We start from the raw sequence: 23291 nt of genomic DNA on the forward strand, positions 1-23291 counted from the left end.
ACTTGCAAACAAGAGGAATACTTTTATGGGTGTGGGTGTATTTATTAATATCTCTCGCTCCCCCACACACTCACACACACGCACACTTATATTCAGAAGCTGTTTCATTAGCAGGCCGTAATTAAGCAGTTTTCTTGCTTTGCCGCCGCCCACATATGCAAATACGCACGCATACGCCGCAACAAGAGGCTTAAAATTGAATTATACAAGGCTGTAATTTCCTGAGCGATGTGAATAGTTAATCTGGGATGATATCCGTGCTAACGAGCTTTAATTAGCGGCTACAGGTCGTCCCATGCCAAATCGTTACAAACGCAAACGTGGCGGCCTAATCATCCGGTTTCCGGAACATTCTGGCTGGAATGAGAGAGGAGCTCGGAGCCAAAGTGTGAGGGGGATTCGGAGAGACCGCAAAATAACACACACACACACACACACACAAACACACACACACAAATTTACACACAAACATAGCTTCTTCGTGTGGTTTTACATCGATTCTAATAGCAGTGTAATCAAATATCCTAAAGTCTAAACTTAACCACAGCTCTAAAGCAACATCACACTGCAGCCATGAGGCTAATGATGCTAACAAGCAATGGAATCTTATACCACACTAATTAGCATGGGGCTAACTGCAGATCATTTTCTAATTTCATATTTAAAAAGCAGAAAAAACACTTCACAAAAGAACACACATACAGACAAACATTAACTCCACTTAGCCAGTCACACTTAGACCAGATACTTTTGGTACCCATCAAGATTCAGGCTGAAATCTAGTTGAGTAGAGCATTTGGCCATGTGCACATTTACCACAAAAAGTTCAATTGTCAATGTTGCTCCTCTGGTGCTGACTTCTAACCCTTTCACAGGAAAATTTGTACTCTGTGTATGTGTGTAAGCATTCACTTAAACACTTTCTCTAACTTTCTCTGCACCATTTCAGGTGGAACTGAAAATTCCTGTGTTTTAAAGATGCACTGTATGTTGTAGGAAGACTAATTAGTAGACGGATTAGATAAATCAGCAGAATTAAATGTGAATGTTGCTTCATTTTTTTTTAAGGTAAATGTTCAGGGTGTGCACTCTACTAGTGAACTGCACAAGGCTGATTTTCAACTATAGTTTAAAGCTTTGTTAGCCTGCTTTATCTGTTCCATGACCATTCAGGTTCTAGAGGTGGACGATATTTTCATGATGATGATACTCTTGGCGATATGAGAAAACATTGAATTAAAAAATATATATTTTTAAAAATACATTTCTGCGACAAAATGAATATTACATTTTATTATTGCACACGATACGATATGGAACACCCCTAACTGAGATATTAAAAAATTCGACTGAAGTAAAATAAATGATATTGAACAGATATAATCTGTCTCTAGTAGATATATAATAGGAAATGAGAACAGTGTGAATTTTAATTTAGCTTTCTGGGTATAATATCTTTCACGATATAAAAAAAATGTTGGCGATATTATTGTATTATTGCGTACGATACAATATGGCACACCCCTACACTGTCCTACTGGAAAGCCCACATTCCAAACCCTTTTTTTTGCATTATATGAGTCCATCTGGTAGTGAAACAGCCCCAGAGTATGATGCTACCACCACCATGCTTAACAGTTGGTACACTGTTTTTGCGATTTAATGCTGCAACAAACATATCTCTGGTAATTATGCTAAAAATTAATAATTTTTTTGCCTTATTTAACCAGAAAATCTTTATTCAGCAAGATTTTCTCTTTTAGTATTGTTAGCTACCAAAAGTATGTGATATTACATTGAGACTATTATGGATGTTTCAAGCATTATTTCTTAAATAAAAGAAAAGTAAAATATCATGCTTTATGTATGTAATAAGCTTAATTTATTTAGATTTAGATTTTATCTAGATTTATACCATGGCACAAAAAAACTCATACATTTTTGGTGGAAATTGATCCAATTTACAGTTTGTATACAGTGACTTTTTGCCATAAAGAAACAATTGTGTAAATCTATGCATGTTAATAATACCATCTGTGTATATGTGTGTGTGAGTGTGACCTCACCTGTGTGTGTGTGGGCGGTAGGTTCCTTCTTCCGTAGATTCCGAGCAAGGCGTTATGTGTGTGTGTGATGTTAAAGCGGACGTACTCCGGGTGCTGGACCACCACACTGAACCTCCAGAACTGCCCGGGGGGAATCACCTGCACCATCTGCATCCCGATGTCCACTTCACCTCTGTCAATGCCCCGCCCACGCTGTAACGGGTCCTTATCTATAAACACACACACACACACACACACAATAACTATGTACAGGCGCATTAAAAAAAAATCGAATTTAAAATGTGAAACTCATATATTATATAGACCAGGGGTGTCCAAACTACGGGCCGCGGGCCATTTGTGGACCGTTTACTTTTTTGGAGCGGCCCGCGAGGTATTTTAGAAATAGAATGAAAGTTGGCCCGCTGTTAAGCAGGTTTTTATAATGTGAGATTCAGAGTTTGAACGCTAGGTGTCAGAAACGGACCAAAGAGTCTAAAAGTGGAGAGAGTGCGCATTTCTAGAGCAAAAAAAGGGCCAAAGAGTCTAAAAACAGAGAGAGTGCGCATTTCTAGAGCAAAAAAAAGGGCCAAAGAGTCTAAAAGCGGAGAGGGTGCGCATTTCTAGCGCAGAAAAACGGACCAAAGAGTCTAAAAACGGAGAGAGTGCACAGTTATAGCGCAAAAAAAAAACAGCGAAAGAGTCTAAAAGCGGAGAGAGTGCGTGTTTCTAGTGCAGAAAAACGGGCCAAAGAGTCTAAAAACGGAGAGAGTGCACAGTTATAGCGCAAAAAAAAAACAGCGAAAGAGTCTAAAAGCGGAGAGAGTGCGTGTTTCTAGTGCAGAAAAACGGGCCAAAGAGTAAAAGCAGAGAGAGCGCGCATTTCTAGCGCAAAAAAATGGGCCAAAGAGTCTAAAAACGGAGAGGGTGCGCGTTTCTAGCGCAGAAAAACGGGCCAAAGAGTCTAAAAGCGGAGAGAGTGCACAGTTATAGCGCAAAAAAAAAACGGCGACAGAGTCTAAAAGTGGAGAGGGTGAAGTTCTAGTGCAGAAAAACGGGCCAAAGAGTCTAAAAGCAGAGAGCGTGCACAGTTTTAGCGCAGAAAAACGGGCAAACAAGTCTAAAAGTTGCAGTAATTAAGGAGTTTAATATTAAGAGACATCATGAAATTAAACATCAATTTGAAAAATCTTAGTTTACACAACACTGTCAAAGATAAAGATAGTAAGTCCAGTAAAATGGTGTGTAAATGAAAGTAATCAGGAAAAAGTATTATTTAAAGTGGTATATTTCATTATTTGTTTTATTATAGAGTCTGTGGCCCGTGACTTCAAATATATTTCTCCTTCTGGCCCCCAACAAAAACGTTTGGACACCCCTGATATAGATGTATTACACACAGAGTAATTTATTAACATCTACTTTAAGTGTTTAATTATTTTATTGTAGATGATTATGACTTACAGCCAATGAAAACCTAAAAGAAAATCAGTCTCTCATGTCATCTGCTGGTGTTGATCCACTGTGTTCTATCAAGTCCAAAGTTTTAAACATTTTAAACTGAATTACTAAAAATAAAGTAACTTTTAAATTCTATTTACATTTTTGGAGATGCGCATATTTAAAATACTAAAGATCATCAGCTGTTTCTAACATGTTTATTCTCTCTTGTGTAAAACACCATAGGCTATTCCAACAAAGCAATTTTCCCTGCCAGTTGATTCTGCTTAAATACCGGCTCATTGTGCTGTTTTATTTCCACAGTGATGGGCTGTGTTTGGGTAGTGTTTATGTAGCCCAGCTGTGGGGTTACTGACTGTGTCACAGCAACAACCCAGCCAATGGATCAATTAACAGCATAATTACCTGAAAAAGCTTATTAAAACAGAACCGGTTAAACAGCTTCTCCTCTGGCAGCAGCACGTTCATGACTGACAGGCATTGTTGAGTAAATTTCCATCAAATATTGACTTTTATTACACAAATGAATATTAAAAATAGAGTATAAGCATAAGCTGTGCATGTGTCGCAGATTGTAATCGGTTATGTGTCTTCTGTATCATCTTATCCTGTGTCATTTTAAAATCCCCAAAAAATATTGAATACAAAGTTCAGTTCAGACCAGTTTACAGGGTTTACACTGCTTTTGGATAACTTAATGCCTTTACTCCTGGTGCAAATTTAAGCAGTTCAGCTTGGTTTAATAGTTTCTGATCATCCATCTTCCTCTTGATTATATTCCAGAGGTTTTAATTTTTTTTAAATCAAAGAAACTCGTCATTTTTAAGTTTCCAGAGCTGTATATTATACAGTGGTTGACTGGACTGGCCTCAGTTAAAGGCTGTAAGAACAAGTTACCACTTTCTTTGTTGCTGAGTGTGATGTTACACTAACTAAATACTGCAGTGTTCAAACTTGCAAAACCACACAATCAGAATAATTTGCTCATTCAGAAGTAAAAACTATACTGGGGTGTTACAGCATTAAGTAATCTTTTTTTTAAATAAGCAAATATTATGTTTTTCCTTAGAAATGAACTGAATAAACCAATTTATCATTATTGAGCAGTACTTCTGCTAGAGTCCATTACTTCTGGATGCTCCCAGACAGCGCCCCAGTCTCATCTGCTCATCTGACTCAACATCATTAAACACTGATTTACCAAACCAGGTGTTGGATGATTAATAAACAAAATACCAGACTCCAATTAGGAGAGCTTTGGAAATGTTTTGAAGAACACTGTGGCATAAAGCTACCAATTATTTTCCAAAACTATATGGACAAAAGTATTTGGACACCTTTTAAGCATTGCATGCATATAAAATCAAGCAGCTAGTCATGCAGTCTGAAGAAAAAGGTGAAGAAACGGGTGGTTCTATACGCTGAAATCCAGTGTGCTACTGTAATAGGATGTCTTTATTGCCACAAATCTGTTTGTAAAGCTTTTTCCCTCTTACATATTCTACCATCAACTCTTGAGTGGCTTTATTGAAGAAGTGGAACCATAGTTATTCAGCCATGAAGTGACAGAGCACACAGAGAGATGCTGAGGATCATCAGTATATAAAAGCTAGAGCTGCACAGGGAGACCAACTCCGTTATTGAAGCCTATATATCCCAATGTTTTCGTCCATTTTTTGCACAGTACTGTATTTTGTATGTAACTCTTGTGACTTAAGAGTGTATTTATTAGTTATTCATATAATCCTGCAGTGCTTGGTCTGATTACCCCAGCCTGTGTTCTGCTACTAAGCGCTCTATTTTAAAGATCTAAAGGCCATTAAATGCACACAGTACAGCTTGATCTAGGGGTGTGTCAGTCTGTCTTTGCTATCACAATGACAGGAAAAGTATGCCTTGTGCAGCTTGAAATGTGCAAAAGGCGTGTACTAATTCTATTAGTTACATTATGGGTCTGTTTTGGGCGTAACATAAAATAAACCAATAAGCGCGTCACTAGCCATTTCTTTTAAGAGCCAGGTGCGCTTTGACTTTAGCTGATTGGTATTTTAACGGCGCAGCACTTCTGAGATTGTCAGCAGAGGAAACTGACCTGCTCAATCTTGCAATAGGTCACACCTGCATTGCCAAGATAGCAATGAACGTCTGACTAATGACTGTTAGTGTCGGGGTTTTAATCAGTCGGTGGTGCACTTGCGTTTTCCGCTCCCAAGATAGCAATATGTCAGAAATTAACCTGAACACACCTCACTTCCGGCCACCACGCCCATCAGAGTAGATATACTGTACAGTAATCACAAGCACTATTGCTATTTAAACTTTGTAGAAGCAAGGCGTTACAAGTCGAATGTTGGCGGGGTATAAGATAGGAATGAGCATGATGATGAACCTTCTGCAGGGTGTAAGATAAAGCCCTTTGTGTTATTCTTATTAGTTATTCATATAATCCAGCATGATTACTTGGTGTGATTACTCCAGCGTGTGTTCTGTTACTAAGTGATTCAGCACTGGGTTGTGAGGTTGCAGAAATGATCCAAGGTCTGTGTTTATGAACCAAAAAGGCATAATTAATTTTATTTGACTTTATTTGGCTGTTTATCCCTCAGCATTAAACAGGCCGTTGATGCTCTTAGCTCTTCTGATAAAGACGAGGTTGAGGTTGTACCTGTTTCAATTTGCAGCCTCCCTGGCTTAGTGCTTTCTCTGATTTACATTCCTGGAGTGCGCTATTGATTGTGTTGGCTGGAAACTCTTTGGCCGCGGCACCTTTGCCTCTCTCTCCGGAGCTCCTCCCCCTTCATTGTGTGCTTTAAACAGGCAGTTCACACTGCTAAGCAAACCTATTCTTACAGGGAGAGATGAGGTTGCCAGAGGATGTAATTTCGCGAGTGGCTCGTTTTTTTGCATTCGCTCTCCCGTTTAAAGTGGCTGCCGCCGCTTTGTTTGCAAACATTGTTTTCTGGCCAAAATAGCTTCCCACAGGCTATTGGAAGAGTTTAATTTATCGAGCTTGGCCGAGCTTGAGCTCATTGTTAGAATGGGAAGAAAAAATGGTGCAATATGGCCTGAAGACCTGATTGTGCTTTTAATATTTAACCTCTGGTTCCTCTCACACAGAAACACGCCTGAATCCTCCAAGCTGTTCTAATCCCACACTGACCCGTAACTGTAAGCAAATCTGTGCGTGTATTATGTTTCAAGGACTGGAATTATGAAGGACTGAATGTTTTTTATTGGAATATCTCTAATAACTGTGTTTCTGCACATTGACAGCCCACACTCCACACTCCAGATCTATTTAAAAAGAATACGTCACATATTACTTAGTGTTTCTTGAGTTTCTTGAGAACTTTATTTATAGAGGTGTAATTATATGCATTTTATTTATTTGTGTATTCGGTGCCCGTATTCGCATAGTTTGCTCATTTGAGGCAGATGCAGTACTTTTACATGTGACACCCAGTAACTGTAATCTATAAGACATTGGATTTTAATGGTATTACAAGAACAATAATGGTTTATACCAATAAGATTGTTTTTTTTATCTCTTATTTCAACTAATATTATGTTGGATTGGACAAGGATGATGTATAAATATAAATATGCTACTATTCACATTTTACTGTTTAATAAGCAGGCTACAGCAGTGTTTCTTAATCCCAACACACCTAATCCAACTAAGTATCTTAATAATGATTAATAAGACCTTTCTGAGTTGGAGGTTGTGTGTTAAAATGTTTTAATCTCACAAATTTTCTGCACTACAGGCTGTATTAACTGCTTCAGGAGGATGTTATAAGTCATTAGATGAAACCCTGTTTTTTCCCTGTTGTACCGAACCATGAGGTCCAATGACTACTGCCTAAAAACAGATTCACAAGTTCAAACAGATTCAAAGATCTCCTGACTTCTTCACCCATTTAAGAGCTGTAAAATAGAAAGGTACAGTTTTTCAGAACCAAGCATCACTATTTTAGCGATCTATAGGCAAGCCATCAACCAGATAGCGTGCAGCTTGATTTAGGATGTGTCAGTGTGTGTTTGCTTTCGCAAATGAATGCTCTGATTTTGGCGGATTGGTATTTTAAAGGTGCAACGCTTCTGCGCTTATTAGAAGACAAAACTGACCTGCTCGTTCCTGCTGTGAAGGTGTGTGAGAAGGTTAATTACAGGAACTGCAATGGTTTTTTGTTCTGTATTCTGTTTATTGTTGATGTAAAAGTTGGGTCTTGCTGTGTTTAACAAGCGGGGGTGTTTTTTGCTGTAAGATAGCAATTTGCCAGAAATTTTCCTAAACACATCTCACTTCCAGACACCAATGACCATTAGCATGAATATATATACACATGCACTGTTGCTATTTAAATAAGACAGATCTAAAGCGTGAAAACCGACTGTTGGTGGGGTGTAAGATAGGGCCTCTTGAGGGCCACTGCTGTCTAACTACATACTCATCAAGAGACAAAACATGTCATAATTATTTTAATAATCTCAGAAAATAATTTTTGCTCCACGATCAAACACACCAGTCTAATGTAACCATGTGATAAGATGTGTCTTATTTCAGTTGGTAAGAAATATCTGTAGGTAAAGATTATCAGTAAACAATCCCACACACATTTTAACTTTAAATTCATTGTTATCCCATTTACATATGGGTAGGTTTACTGTTATGTCAGATCTGTGTATTACAGCTGTTTCCAAAATCAAAAACAGATATTTAGGCTCCAAATGAACACAAATATAATTTAATTATTATTGCAAAAGTTCATTATATAGCTTTATTATAATATTGCAGGAGAAACAATACCTTCAAGTCAGTTCACTTTTACACCCTCAGATGTGTGCGGCTGTGTGTGTGTGTGTGTGTGTGTGTGTGTGCAGCATGCAGGTGCGAGTGGCTTTAACCCAATCTGAATAAATGCAACCAATTTAGCAGAAAAAAATAACCCCTCTAGTTTACTAAACTGCCAAGAGCACAAGGACAAATAACAGAGTGTGTGAGAGACAGAGTCATCTGGGATGGATTAAGTTGGCGGTGTTTTGATCCCTCATTAATTAAATGCCAATCAAACTCTTGTAATTAGTGGACTTATTACAAGACCACAGCACACACACAATCACACATATAGCATCTCCCAAGACTCATCATGTGTTGGACTGAAACATGCGTGTTTTAATTAGATAATCATCGTGTAAGACATGTTAGATGGCTGTGACACATCCAGCGCTCCATATATATATATATATATATATATATATATATATATATATATATATATATATATATATATATATATACACAGCTATGGAGAAGATATAAGAGATCACTAAAAAAAATGAGAAAAACCTCTGGAATATAATCAAAAGGGAGATGAATGAATTTAAACCAGGCTGAACTGCTTGAATTTTTGCACCAGGAGTGGTATAAAGTTATCCAAAAGCAGTGTGTAAGACTGGTGGAGGAGAACATGCCAAGATGCATGAAAACTGTGATTAAAAACCAGGGTTATTCCACCAAATATTGATTTCTGAACTCTTAAAACTTTATGAATATGAACTTTTTTCTTTGCATTATTTGAGATCTGAAAGCTCTGCATCTTTTTTGTCATTTCAGTCATTTTTTATTTTCTATAAATAAATACTGTAAATGACAATATTTGTATATTTTTATTTGGAATTTGGGAGAAATGTTGTCTGTAGTTTATAGAATAAAACAACAATGATCATTTTACTCACACTTATACCAATAAGCTTGGATAATCGTAGTCAACCAGCACTTTTGAATTTATCAGTGTAAATATGTTCATATCTTCTACAAAGATATACCTGTAAATTTTAATACACAGTTATGGTTTAATTACTAAAATCCTCTATTGCATTTACATGTAGAGTATAATCTGTACAGACTGAAAAATGAACAGGTCATTCTGAACAAGTGCTTATAAGTAGTAGTATAAACTTTAATGTAGACTGTAGACTGAGTTAGATTGTCCTGCGAAGAAGCATCCCCCAGCATGATGCTGCCAACACCATGCTTCACAGTGAGGATGATGTGTGCTTGTGGTGATGTGATGTGTTTGGGATTCACTAAACAAACAGTATAAACAAATCTAGTTTGGTGAACAAAAAGCTCTATGTTTGATCTTTTCAAACCAAAGACCCTTCCTCTAGTTTACCATGATGCCTTTGGGGCGAACTGTATTTTAGGGTATTTTTTTCATAACTTTATACTTAATGATATATTATATGACAAAACCTCAAAATTATTTTTCTGTATTTATCTATTTTTTAAACAGCGAGTTTCCAACACCCTGATTTTTGTAGTAAACAATAATAGTGTAAAAAAATAAAAAATGTAACCAAAATTAAGTAACAACTTTCACACCTGACGCTGTGAGTCTGCCTGCTCTAGTCCCTGTTTGCCCCAAAGACTCTAACTGCCAGCATGCTCCTTCCATGAACTACAATGACTCTGCTGAGCATGTGACTCTTCCTCGCTCATCCTCTTCAGTCTCTGATTGGATGATTTTTTGATTACTCTCTGGTGTGTCCCTGTATATAAGCCCCTTTGTGTCCTGTCCCCGGTGCAGAGTATTACCTGGTTCTCCAGCTCTTATACAACGTGTTTCCTACTGCTCCTACTAACAAATATAAAATAGATTGCTCTCCAGAATGTATGAGTTTTGCTTATTGTGTCCATTTTTTCTGTGATATTATTGCGTATAATATGATATGGAGCATTAGGGGTGTGCCATATCGTATCGTACGCAATAAAATCGCCAACATTTTTGAATATCGTGAACGATATTATACCCTGAAATATCGTGCCATAACACTCACCCCTAATTATCACATCAGGGTTCTACTTTTTTGCTGTTTAAGCAAAAGAAAAATATCTACTAGAGACTATATATAGAATATATCTGCCCAGTATCATTTATTTTACTGTAATCCTGGATATATGGAGATATTTGGAGTTCTGTTACAAATCTGCTAAAATTCTGGTATTTTTTTAATATCTCATATCGTATACAATAATAAAAGGCAAGTTTTGTTTTGTTGCAATAGTGTATTTTTTTTTGTCATATCGTTATCACGATAATACCATGAAATATCGTGATATTATTTTAGGGCCATATCGCCCACCCCTATGGAGCATACTACTATAAGTAGGACTAAGTGTCCCAGTAATACTATATATTTTGGTCATATTAAAAATAATACTAATATTAGAAGGATATTTTTTGTCCATACACACACACACACATACACACACACACACACACACACACACACACACACACAGACCAACCTGTGTGTGAGGTGTTGGGTGTTGGGAGCTGTGCTGTAGAGATGAGGTCATTTCCCTCCTCCTGTGAGCGTCCGGCTTTACCGTTCTCAAACAACTCGGCATCCAACCTGCGCAGACTCCACGGCAACCCCAGCAGATTCACTACTGCACAAAGAGAGAGAGAGAGAGAGAGAGAGAGAGAGAGAGAGAAACAGAGAGAGAGAGAGAGAGAGAGAGAGAGAGAGAGAGGGAGAAACAGAGAGAGAGAGAAACAGAGAGAGAGAGAGAGAGAGAGAGAGAGAGAGAGAGGGAGAAACAGAGAGAGAGAGAAACAGAGAGAGAGAGAGAGAGAGAGGGAGAAACAAAGAGAGAGAGAAACAGAGAGAGAGAGGGGGTAAAAAAAATGAAAGTTAGTCATTTAAGAAAGTGTGCAGCACTACACTGTACACTACACCTCTCTCAGCTTTCATAAAGTATTAATCACATATCTGTTAGAATTCATAATGTATTAGTTACCCGGCTTTTAATATTCATGAAGCATATAATACATATCTGACAGCCTTCATTACGCATACATTACAAATCTGTTTACCTTCACGGCATAAATGTACAATCTTTATGAGGCATATGTAGTGTGAGCGGGGCGGAGCTAAACTGCCGTTGTCCTTCCAGAAGGATGAATGCAAATGTGTTTTTTTGTGACTTCACAAAACTAGTTCTTTTAAAACAGGACATTTTTGTAGTTTACTTGTACAATTTGAAATAGGGCTTCTAAGCAGTCATATGCGCAATTCTGTATACTGTTCTGCCAAGAAGCATCCCCCAGCATGATGCCTTCACCACCAAAGAACCTTCCAGGACATTTTTGTAGTTTACATATACAGTATAAACTGTGTGGGCTGGAAAATGAACAACATAATTTGAAACAGGGCTTGTAGGCAGTAGTATATGCATTTATGTTTGATGCTGCCACCACCATGCTTCACAGTGGGATGTGTATTTGCGATAATATACAATGTTTTTAGTCCCCCAAACATACAAGCTAGTTTGATGAAAAAAGGATCTCTTCAGACCAAACCTTTTAACCTTCCTCCAGTTGACCTTGCAGTTTCCAGAAGCCTTTGCAGCGAACTGTAGTGCAGATTTAATTGGACCTCTGTGGACCTTGGTTGATTTCGGTCAGTCATGTTAAAGGGCCTAAATATTTTTGCACTAATTAGGCACTAATCGTACATTATAGATTTGTATTTATGTGACACCGCTTTTTAGGAATATGGTTTCATTTTGGAATTAAAGTGTTGTTGTTTTTTTATAAACTGTTAATATAAAAGAAATTGCAAAATATATTGGGCATGATTTCATTTATAAAAGCAATAAATAAATGGGGATAAATATTTTTATAGGCACTGTGAGTCTTTGGTGTGTGTCTATGTGTGGTGTCTGCTGCAAAAGCTGCTTTCTGGAAGTTCTAAATCTCCTGTGCTCTTATATGATATCACACAGTTAAAGGTCCTTCGTTGACCACTGATGACCTCAGCTCAATTACAGCCAGTGAAAAGGGCAACCTCTCTAAACACCCAAAGCGCCCGACCGGCAGCAGCCGACCGTAAACAGAGCAAATCCAGTTACTCTTCCACTTCTCCTCTCCTCCTTTGATAGCTCTCTCTCTCTCTCACAGATCATGACCATTTTAACCCTTACACCCAGACATAACAGCAAGGGATTGCTCAAATGTGTGGCTGGAGGATGTGAAAGAAAGGCCCCCAGTGTCTATGCACTGTAAAATTACTTCATAGATGAGTGTATATCCTGCTGAAAAAAAAAACCAAACAGCTCATACAAGCTTAAGCTGTGTTTTGAAACCTGGTATCTGGTTTGTATTTGATAACTGGTGTATAGCTGGTCTGCTCGAACCATCTTAGACTGTCTATAACCGGTTTGTAGCTGGTTTGTAGCTGGTAACTGATGTATAGCTGGTCAGACTGTCTAAAACTAGTGTATTTCAGGTTTATAGCTGGTAACTGGTGCATAGCTGGTTAGACAGTCTAAAACTATTTTGTAGCTGGTTTGTAGCTGGTAACTGGTGTACACAGCAAAAACAGGAGAGTTGAAATTTCAGAGCTAAACAGCTGAGAGTTGATTTTTACTCTCAAAGTGTCATTTTAACTCATTCAGATTTAAACAGTGTTCAGTGTTGGAGTTATTTGACAGAGTTGAATATATTTCAGTGTTAATCCCACTAAACCCAATAAATACTGGCCAACTCCACAGAGATTTAATTAAACTCCACCCAGTGTCCCCCAGATCCTAACTTACCATCAGTGTGAAATCTTGCCCACCAGGGCTGCCTTCCATTGGGTATTGTGTTATATTTTGTTTAATGGTTGTTTGTCTAGCCAATATATTGTAGACTATAAGAGCAAGTTACCATCCTCTGTACAGTAAATTGTGATAAAGTGTTGGTAATGCACTAAGAAATAATATAATAATTAAATAACAAAAAGTCATATCAATTGACTAATCTTCTTCTCATTTATATTTTTTGTAACTCTTTTCAGTGTTAAGTTAAAGAATTACAAATGTGAGTTAAATAGGAACTGTGGCAAGGTGTTAAATGTTGAACTATTTTGAAAGTGTTGATTTAACTCTAAAGAGTGTGGACCTATATAAACCCTGAAAAAGAGTTCAAATCAACTCTGTGGGAGTTAATTTAACACTTGCCTTTTTGTTGTGTACAGCTGATTAGACAGTCTAAAACCATTTTATAGCTGATATCTGGTGTATAGCTGGTCAGCCCATCTAAAAACAAGCTTGTAGCTACCTGGGAACTGGTGTAGTGAGCAGGTAAACCTCACAGCACACACACTTTACCACAGCTTTAGCACTGAGAACCTGTTTCTCTGGGTTAAGATGTTCTGGTGTTGGTGGTTTAGAGTAGATGAATGAATGTGTTATTTAGCTGGTAACTAAAGACACAGCTCAATGGGACTCTAAACTGTAAACTGTAGAATCTGGCAACAGAACTGTGTTCCAATCTTGACAGTTAATTATCCAGTATAGTTAGTATAAAACAATGAGATAAAGATAAGCTCTAAACATTTATTAATTAGCTAACTCGCTAAAACAAACAAAAATGGCCGCCCTCTTTGATGTGAGAAGATAACTTTTCAGAAAACTGAAATGAGACAGTGGACTTGCAATGTGCTTTACTTCATAGACCTTCAGAAATGAGGTAAATAGAAGTAAAGTAATGCCATTAATGTGGTTATACTATTCTTTTAAAATGTATTTGCCATTTATTCCATTTATTTCATACACATCATATATTCCATTGTAATGCACAAATTACACTAGTTGTAGAATTGTGAAAAAAAAACCAAACCAACCTTAAAAAATAATGGCGCTCAAATTTCACACATCACTCTGGAGAAAAGCACTTCTATTGTAAATAAAAAATATCACTGAATGACTGCAACAATAAGTAAAATAACCTTAATCTTATTTAAAAATATAAATACATTTTCACCTTAACATTTTTTTCATGAATAATATAATGGTAAAGGCTAGAGACACAAAGATGGACATTTCCATAGAATGACTCTTACGTGAATGACTTATGTATAGGATGATGTACTGCGTAAATCTGCACACAGCGTAACTGTGTAGTCTGCTTTTATAGCAGGAAAACAACTCAACTGGCCATTCGGGCCGGTCTGCCCCAGTATTGCAGCAAGAAGCCCCCATGGTGGGGTAAAAAGCCCCCATGGTGAATCCTTCATCAAATTCTCATCTAGTGTCCTCTCTCTCTCTCTCTCTCTCTCTCTCTCTCAGACCGTCCATTCCTCACCACCCTCTCATCTTAATGAAGGCTGGATAGTGTGTGTAGGTGTGTGAGTGTGTGTGTGTGTGTGTGTGAGGTGGGCTCTGCCGTGAGTGCCTTAGAATGTAATAAAATTGAGCAAATAAGTATTGGCTTCTCAGCAGGGTGCAGGATCTACATCATTCTCTTTCAGCCTAGCTCTCTCTTTCTCTCTCTCTCTCTCTCTCTCTCTCTCTCTCTCTCTCTCATTTTCTGTCTCTCTGTTTGTCTCTCGCCCAACCCAAGCAGTCCTAACCATTCTAAGGCTTTAAACTAAGCTGTAAATAGGAAAATATTAGGAGGGATGAGGGAATTTCATCATCCAACTGATTTCAGCAGGATTTCGGGTTCGGCAGGGTTCCTATAACGCAGTAAAGCTCAGCTACTGCAGAATTTTATAGTGTTTACATCTCTGTTAGTCTGCATTATGAAGTGCACACTACTGTGTTGGTCTTCATAGGTCATACGCTACACCTCTGTTAGGCCCAATCCCATTTCACCCCTTTGCCCTACGACTTACCACTTAGTGTTAGGGCTACATGAGCCTTCAAACTGAGGGCTAAGACAATCAATGGCAAGATGGTGCACACACAACCAAAGAAACCCACAAAAATCTTCATAAGGCTATACCTATTGTTAGTCTTTATAAGGCATACGTTATACCTCTTTTAGTCTTATAAGGCATACATTACACTTCTGTTAGTCTTTATAAGGCATACGTTACACCTCTTTTAGTCTTTATAAGGCATACATTACATCTCTGTTAGTCTTTATAAGGCATACGTTACACCTCTTTTAGTCTTTATAAGGCATACATTACATCTCTGTTAGTCTTTATAAGGCATATGTTACACCTCTTTTAGTCTTTATAAGGCATACATTACATCTCTGTTAGTCTTTATAAGGCATACGTTACACCTCTTTTAGTCTTTATAAGGCATACATTAAACCTCTGTTAGTCTTTATAAGGCATACGTTACACCTCTTCCAATTTTCAAAAAGAATATACTCCAGTGTTAGTCTTTATAAGGTATACGTTACACTTCTATAAGTCTTCATAAGGCATACATGACACCTCTGTTAGTCTTTATAAGGCATACGTTACACCTCTTTTAGTCTTCATAAGGCATACATTACACCTCTGTTAGTCTTTATGAGGCATACGTTACATCTATTTCAATGTTCAAAAAGAATGTACTCCAGTGTTAGTCTTTATAAGGCGTACGTTACACTTCTATAAGTCTTAATAAGGCATACATGACACCTCTGTTAGTCTTTATAAGGCATAGGTTACACCTCTTTCAATGTTCGAAAAGAATATACCTAGTGTTAGTCTTTATAAGGCATACGTTACACCTCTTTCAATGTTCAAAAAGAATATACTCTAGTGTAAGTCTTTATAAGGCATACGTTACACCTCTTTTAGTCTTCATAAGGCATACATTACACCTCTGTTAGTCTTTATAAGGCATATGTTACACCTCTTTTAGTCTTTATAAGGCATACATGACACCTCTGTTAGTCTTTATAAGGCATACATTACACCTCTTTCAATGTTCAAAAAGAATATACTCCAGTGTTAGTCTTTATAAGGCGTACGTTACACTTCTATAAGTCTTCATAAGGCATACATGACACCTCTGTTAGTCTTTATAAGGCATACGTTACACCTCTTTCAATGTTCGAAAAGAATATACGTAGTGTTAGTCTTTATAAGGCATACGTTACACCTCTTTTAGTCTTTATAAGGCATACATTACACCTCTGTTAGTCTTTATAAGGCATACGTTACACCTCTTTTAGTCTTTATAAGGCATACATTACACCTCTGTTAGTCTTTATAAGGCATACGTTACACCTCTTCCAATTTTCAAAAAGAATATACTCCAGTGTTAGTCTTTATAAGGTATACGTTACACTTCTATAAGTCTTCATAAGGCATACATGACACCTTTGTTAGTCTTTATAAGGCATATGTTAAATCTTTTTCAATGTTCGAAAAGAATATACCTAGTGTTAGTCTTTATAAGGCATACGTTACACCTCTTTTAGTCTTCATAAGGCATACATTACACCTCTGTTAGTCTTTATAAGGTATACGTTACACCTCTTTCAATGTTCAAAAAGAATATACTCTAGTGTTAGTCTTTATAAGGCATACGTTACACTTCTATAAGTCTTCATAAGGCATGCATGAGACCTCTGTTAGTCTTTATAAGGCATACGTTACACCTCTTTAAGTTTTCATAAGGCATACATGAGACCTCTGTTAGTCTTTATAAGGCATATGTTACAACCTCTTCCAATTTTCAAAAAGAATATACTCCAGTGTTAGTCTTTATAAGGCATACGTTACACTTCTATAAGTCTTCATAAGGCATAAATGACACCTCTGTAAGTCTTTATAAGGCATACGTTACACCTCTTTCAATGTTCGAAAAGAATATACCTAGTGTTAGTCTTTATAAGGCATACGTTACACCTCTTTTAGTCTTCTTAAGACGTTTAATACATCTCAAATAGTTTTCTTAAGGCATAATTTAGACCTCTTTACATCTTAATAGGGCATATATTACATGTGTTACTCCTCAAAAGGCATACATTACACCTCTGTTAGTTTTCATACAACATATGCTACATCACTCAAGTCTTCATAAGGCATCCGTTACACCTCACCAGTCTTAATAAGACCTCTCATAAGTCTTTGTTAGGCATATGTTACACCTCTGTTACTCTTCAAAAGACATATTTAACTTGTTATCAGTCTTATAAGGCATGCATTACACTTGTGCTATTCTTCTTAAGATGTTTACTACACCTCAATTAGTTTTCTTAAAGCATAATTTACACCTCTTTATGTCTTAATAGGGCACATGTTACACGGCGGTCAGTCTTCATAAGACATACATTATACCTCAGTCTTCAGAGAGAGAGATAGAAAGTAAGTGTAAAGCTTTCTAAAGAGGTGTGTGTTTGTGTGTGTGTGTGTGTTTAAAGCCATTCAGACTATGCTATAAATTTTGTTGTGACTCCATTCCCCTCTTTCACGCTGAACATTTTTCACCTTACTTACTGGCGAGCATCGATCTCTCTGAACACACACACACACACACACACACACACCACAGACCACTAATGAAGAGAAAAAAACTAACACTCTCTCTGGAATAGACTACTGCCTCCCGTCCTAGATGTTATTAACAGAGAGAGAGAGAAAGAGAAAGAGAGAGTGAGAGAGTGAGCAAGAGACTAAGATAGACAAAGAGGAAATAGAGAAGACTCAGAGAGAGGCATCTGTCTGAGGGATGAAAGCATTATTTGATTAAAGTTTTAAAAAATGGTGATTTTTTAACAGCAGTTGTCGAGGTCTGAGATTTCTGTTACATGGTATCGGAACAATTGGTTCTCATAGTCAAAATCCTGACTGTAGGAGGAAATGAGAGCAAAAAGACCAGAAATTCTTGAATGAAAGAGCAAATCTTTATGACAAGACAACTGGGTTGGTGCATCTCCCAGATCTGTGGGGCAGTATGTGGATTAGCATTGTCTTGTTGGAACAGCACACAAAAGGTCTGCATTAAAAGCTATGTAGCCACAGGCAACCCCTGTCTACCCCTGTCTACCATTTACAGCTCATAAAATAGACATGCAAGCACCAGACCTGGATCTGAGAGAGACGGAAGAAGGTGGTCTGGTCTGATCAGTCCTATTTTCTTTTTTATTAGATGGACAGCTGAGTGTATGTGCACAGTTTACCTGTAGGAGGCGCTGGTACAACAAGCCTTATTTGTAGAGATGCACTAAAATAATACTAACACAAAAAAAAAAAACTGCGCAAAAAGTCAAAATCAAACAATATGCACGTTCTGCCCGAGCCCGACCCAACCCGAACCATAAACTGTCATTATGAGCCTGAGCCCGACCCGACCCATTTTCGGGCTGTTTAAATGAGCGAAATATGATCAGCATTATGTTAATTAACACGTAACATAGAAGCATAGGACTAGTATTTAATCAAAATGATTTTTAAGAACAGCTACACACAGTGCTGCAAGTCAAACGAGGAGGCGTTCACGTCACGGCACAACACCCCCCGCGCTTATAAATACATTTGTTTAGTTTCACTTTCAGTTTTTGTTATTTGGTTCGTTTTCGTTAACAATAATAATTGGTTACTTAGCAACATTGTAATTATCACACCAGAGCTTTGTTTAAAAATAAAAATATAATTAAAAAACAGATGCCTACATCTCAGACTATTTTCTGGAGCCTGACCCGACCCGGCCCGAGGAATGTGGTGGGAAATATCTAACCTGGACTACCCAACTCTGTTTGTTTGAATAGGTTTACATAGGATCTCCGGTGGATTTCGTGTTTTACAGAGACTTTAAGACTAGGTCAGTGGCTGAACTGCACTTAGGAGGGTATCTCTCTGGTGTCGCAGTGCTGTTGGCCAATCAGAGGCGATATTATTGCATGTTTGAATATTCATGAGCAAGAGCCAAAATCCTATCACCCCCACGCACACACACTTTTCCACAGGACTAAAGCAGTGTTATACCGGATCACTGGAGCTTACATGGCCTTCATTAATACTAGAGACCACAACTAGACATTTTAAAACGAATATGGAATGAGACGTTTAACTGACTTTAGACTTTAACTTGATGAACCCTCTCATGACAATTCTGCAGAACAATGTCAGCAAACGACCATTTCTGGGTCATTTTCTAGCACTTTAAAATGCGACCACACAGCTGACTTAGAAGCTCCATCACTCCACCAGGGTTGCCATGTAATTGCATAATCCAATTCATCATTGTTCAGCACAAATTATTAGATCTTTTCACTTATTCTGCTGATTTTACTTATTTTTAGATGATTTTCAGCTGAATAATACTGGTTGCCAAATATGTGGTGCATCCCAACTCATTTGAAGTGGCTCCACCTCACAACATACAAGGCCAAAAGGATCTGATGGAGCATCTTGGATGCATGTCTGTGTGCATTTATATTTTGCATTTATTATTATTATTTTTTTTTACGTATTCATAACTAACCAATGGTTATTGTTGTCGCTAAGCACTAATAAAAAAGCCGCTGCTATGATTTAATGGTGCTGCTTAAATTTCAGCGTTTAGAACTGAGGGATTTGGTAAAGAGAAGGTTGGACTCGGGTCAGATGCGGACGGAGCGTGCTTGTATTTTATATTCGGACCAGAACACTCTGGCCAGTTTTAACAGAACAGACTAAATAATAATATACACACATCATTAGCGCGCTGGAGAGGCTAAACACATGACCTTTTGACCCCCGACAATATTACTGCAGCTTCTCCGAGCTTTAATTCCACAGACCTTCGGCCAGCGGGTGCAGATTTTACACAGAAACACGCTGTTCTGCTGGTGTTCCGCTGCAGTGCTCTTTTTTTTTTTTTTACAAAAACAGGAGAGAATAAACACTTTAAATGAAGTCGGTTCAGCAAGAGAGCCTTTCGCACACACACGCATCATACACACACACACACACACACACACATCATAGACTCACACACACACACAGCCAAGGACTTGGCTCAACAAAACTTTAACACCATTAACCTCTGAATGGTCTTGCAGAATATTTACTTTTTCTTCTCTCTCTCTCTCTCTCTCTCTCTCTCTCTCTCACCCTCCTCATCCCTTGTTCATAAATATTCATCTCCCTAATGGAGTTTTTCACAGTGTGAGTTCAGTTAATACCGTCTGACCCCGTCCACAGACAGAGGAGAGAGAGAGAGAGAGAGAATTAGAGTGAGAGCAGGAGAGGTAAAGCTGTGAAAATGAAAATCATGATTCATATACTTCCTCTAAGCTCTTCTCTCTTCGTTCTCGGAAGACGAACAGAAAACAAAGCCAAACAAAGACATCACAGACACTGTACAGCGGCGGTGAGACGGCGACACTTCAGATAAAAGTGAGTCATACAGTGTCAAAACCTCATACGCAAGTCTATTCCAGGTTACAGACTGAGAAGAGCGTGTGACGATTTAGGACAGTTAGCAGTGATGCTAACTAATGTATATGAGTTCTTGTTACTTGTTAGCCACGTTAGCTTTAGAGCTTGCGGGCTAAAACTAATTAATTGAATTAAGAAAAAGCAAATCTTTAAACATGACCATTACTAGAAAATGTGTTTGTAGTAGACTACATGGACAAAAGTATTGGGACACCTGCTCATGCATGAGCACAGAGTGTTTAGTATACAGCTGTATATATGGATGTATCTATGTGTAATAATAATTCCATATATATATAATATTGTCATTGTCACAGTCATACAAAGACCTATTATTACAACAATCTTATTTTCACTCTTTTTTTATAGTTCATTTTTCAATTAACTAGAGATTTCCGGATTACATTGTTTGAGTTATTTGAGTCCCAATATTATTCTTTGCAGTAAGAAAAGAAAGAAGTGTTCATTTTATATATAATTTTTAATTATTATTGAAAAAATGGTGTAATGATTTTTTGACTAAATAAACAATTACTAAGTAGCCACATGAATGATTTCCATTTAAATAGGCATTTTTTCTTAAATAAACAACCTAAAAATGTTACACCACAACAGTTCTGTGTAATTAAGATCATGACTCTTTTTTTAAATGCTGGTAGTTCTGTTTTGCTTTTGTTTTTTTCCCAAGAGGAACACTGTATTATCAGAATTGCCTTTATTGTCACATGGTCACAAGTACCATACATACATACAATTACATACAATACATACATACAATTTTGCCCCGTTCAATCCATGTGAATTCAGTCACCATGTCTTTTCATGTGGTGTGATAAACACTTTCTTATTCTAAATACTAAGAAAACAGAGGAGATGGTTTTCGACCCTAAATCTTTTAGAGATCATGCATCAGTGAATATATATGGTCAAAATATAGCCCAAGTTAACTCTTATAGATATCTGGGAATACATATTGACAATAGACTGACATGGAGTGTTCAGGTAGAAAATGTTTGCACTAAAATACAGCAGCGACTGCACCTTCTTCGTAGGCTGAAGGTTTTTGGAGTTAATCAGAGTGCTGCTTCTTTTCTATCGCTCTGCAATTGAAAGCATCCTGCGGTATGACATCTCAACCTGGTTCGGAAACCTAAATTTGAACAGTTGAGAGCCCAGATCACCAGGCTAACACAGAGAGCTATGAAAATCATAGGAGTTAAGCAGCATATCTCACTTCAGTCTGTCTTTAATGAAACAGTCCTTAGGCACTCTCAAAAAATTATCTCAGATCCATCACATATTCTTTACCCCGAGTATCAGCTTCTTCCATCAGGTAGACGTTTTAGAGTCCCTCCTTCTTTCCCCTGTCTATCAAAGCCTTAACCCTTGTGTGGTGTTCGGGTCTGTGGGACCCGTTTTCATTTTTCATCAAATGATACTAAAAATATATTTTTTCTAACTCAAACTCATTGGCATTGGCTCATTTTTTGTGAAAAACATATATCAAAACACATTTTCGATAAACACACACTGTACCCCCCCCCCCCCCCCAACCATTTATATTACATACAGTACGTTTGGCCAAGGGCTAATAAACACGGCTTCATTTGTAAATTTGAAACTAAACAAATTTTCTACTCATATCTTGAGTTTAATTCATTTTCTTTTACATTTTACTAAAAAAATAATAAAAAAAGAGTAGCACTTTTTAAAAGAAATGTAACATAAGAAAGGTAAAGGGCAAATATTAACCATGTAAGCTGTTTATATTGCTTGCAATTTAGGTGAAGCAAGCATGTGTAAAGCATTTTAATGTAAAATTACTTAATTTTGCTGAATTAAATACAAGTAACAAAGTAAACGAGTAACAAAAACATGAACACCACACAAGGGTTAAATGACAATCATATTAGAGGTCATCCTATGTAACTCTATCCTGAATGCTGAGAGTTTATATTGTACTGTGAACTTAGTGTGTATATGTGTCAACTCTAAATCATATTTGTAACAGCAGATGTTTTGTGTTTTCCTTCGGGACAATGAAGTCTTATCGTAATCGTATCACATCATATCGTATCGCTCATACTGCCACCAGCTTAGCATCACATAGGCAGCCAATGTGTTTGGAAGAAGGACCAGATCACCAGCCAAAACAACAGCCAACAGACACCTGTCTGTACCAGTCAGAGGGGAGAGAGTGCCTTATCTACCCTTCTAGAGAGATTAAAGTCAATTATTTTCTCTCTCTCTGGCCTTTAGCTATTGATGGTAAAGTAGAATTACTTGCGATTCAAACTCACAATCATTGGGCCATATTGTTTTTTTTTTTACTTTTAGACTTTATTTGAATTATTGTCGTTGTTCTCAACAATGTATGGTGTCACATCAATATCAAAAGTCGGGGGGGGGGGGGGGGGGGGGGGGCAAAAATACCGGGTAAAAAATCTTAACCTGTGTGTTGTAACGTTTTGCATGTGTAAATTTACTTCTCATGAGCGCAAATGTGAAACTCACGAATGTGTGCACGCTGAACAAAATATTGCTACCGAGCTTCATTGAACCCGGGCAGACAGCCCCAGAGAAGCCGGTCGCTCCAGGTGCTGAACCCGGGCAAAAAGTGCTGGAGAGATGCTC

General features: G+C 37.6%; 1 protein-coding gene across 2 annotated transcripts in view; it reads right to left on the reverse strand.

The window, feature by feature from the left end:
• The window catches only part of tenm1 (teneurin transmembrane protein 1), a 289482-nt gene that overhangs the window by 80894 nt on the left and 185297 nt on the right, over positions 1 to 23291 (reverse strand). The window contains exons 6-7 of one of the 2 annotated variants that reach the window (XM_022681019.2): positions 10822 to 10962; positions 2067 to 2275 (exon numbers count right to left, since the gene is read on the reverse strand). In XM_022681019.2, coding sequence (XP_022536740.2) covers positions 2067 to 2275; positions 10822 to 10962 — 350 coding nt within the window. Of the gene's footprint in view, positions 1 to 2066; positions 2276 to 10821; positions 10966 to 23291 lie in introns of both variants that reach the window. The other variant, XM_022681018.2, reaches the window with a different exon arrangement.

Source organism: Astyanax mexicanus, chromosome 1 (genome assembly GCF_023375975.1).
Source record: "Astyanax mexicanus isolate ESR-SI-001 chromosome 1, AstMex3_surface, whole genome shotgun sequence".
Taxonomy (NCBI): domain Eukaryota; kingdom Metazoa; phylum Chordata; class Actinopteri; order Characiformes; family Acestrorhamphidae; genus Astyanax; species Astyanax mexicanus.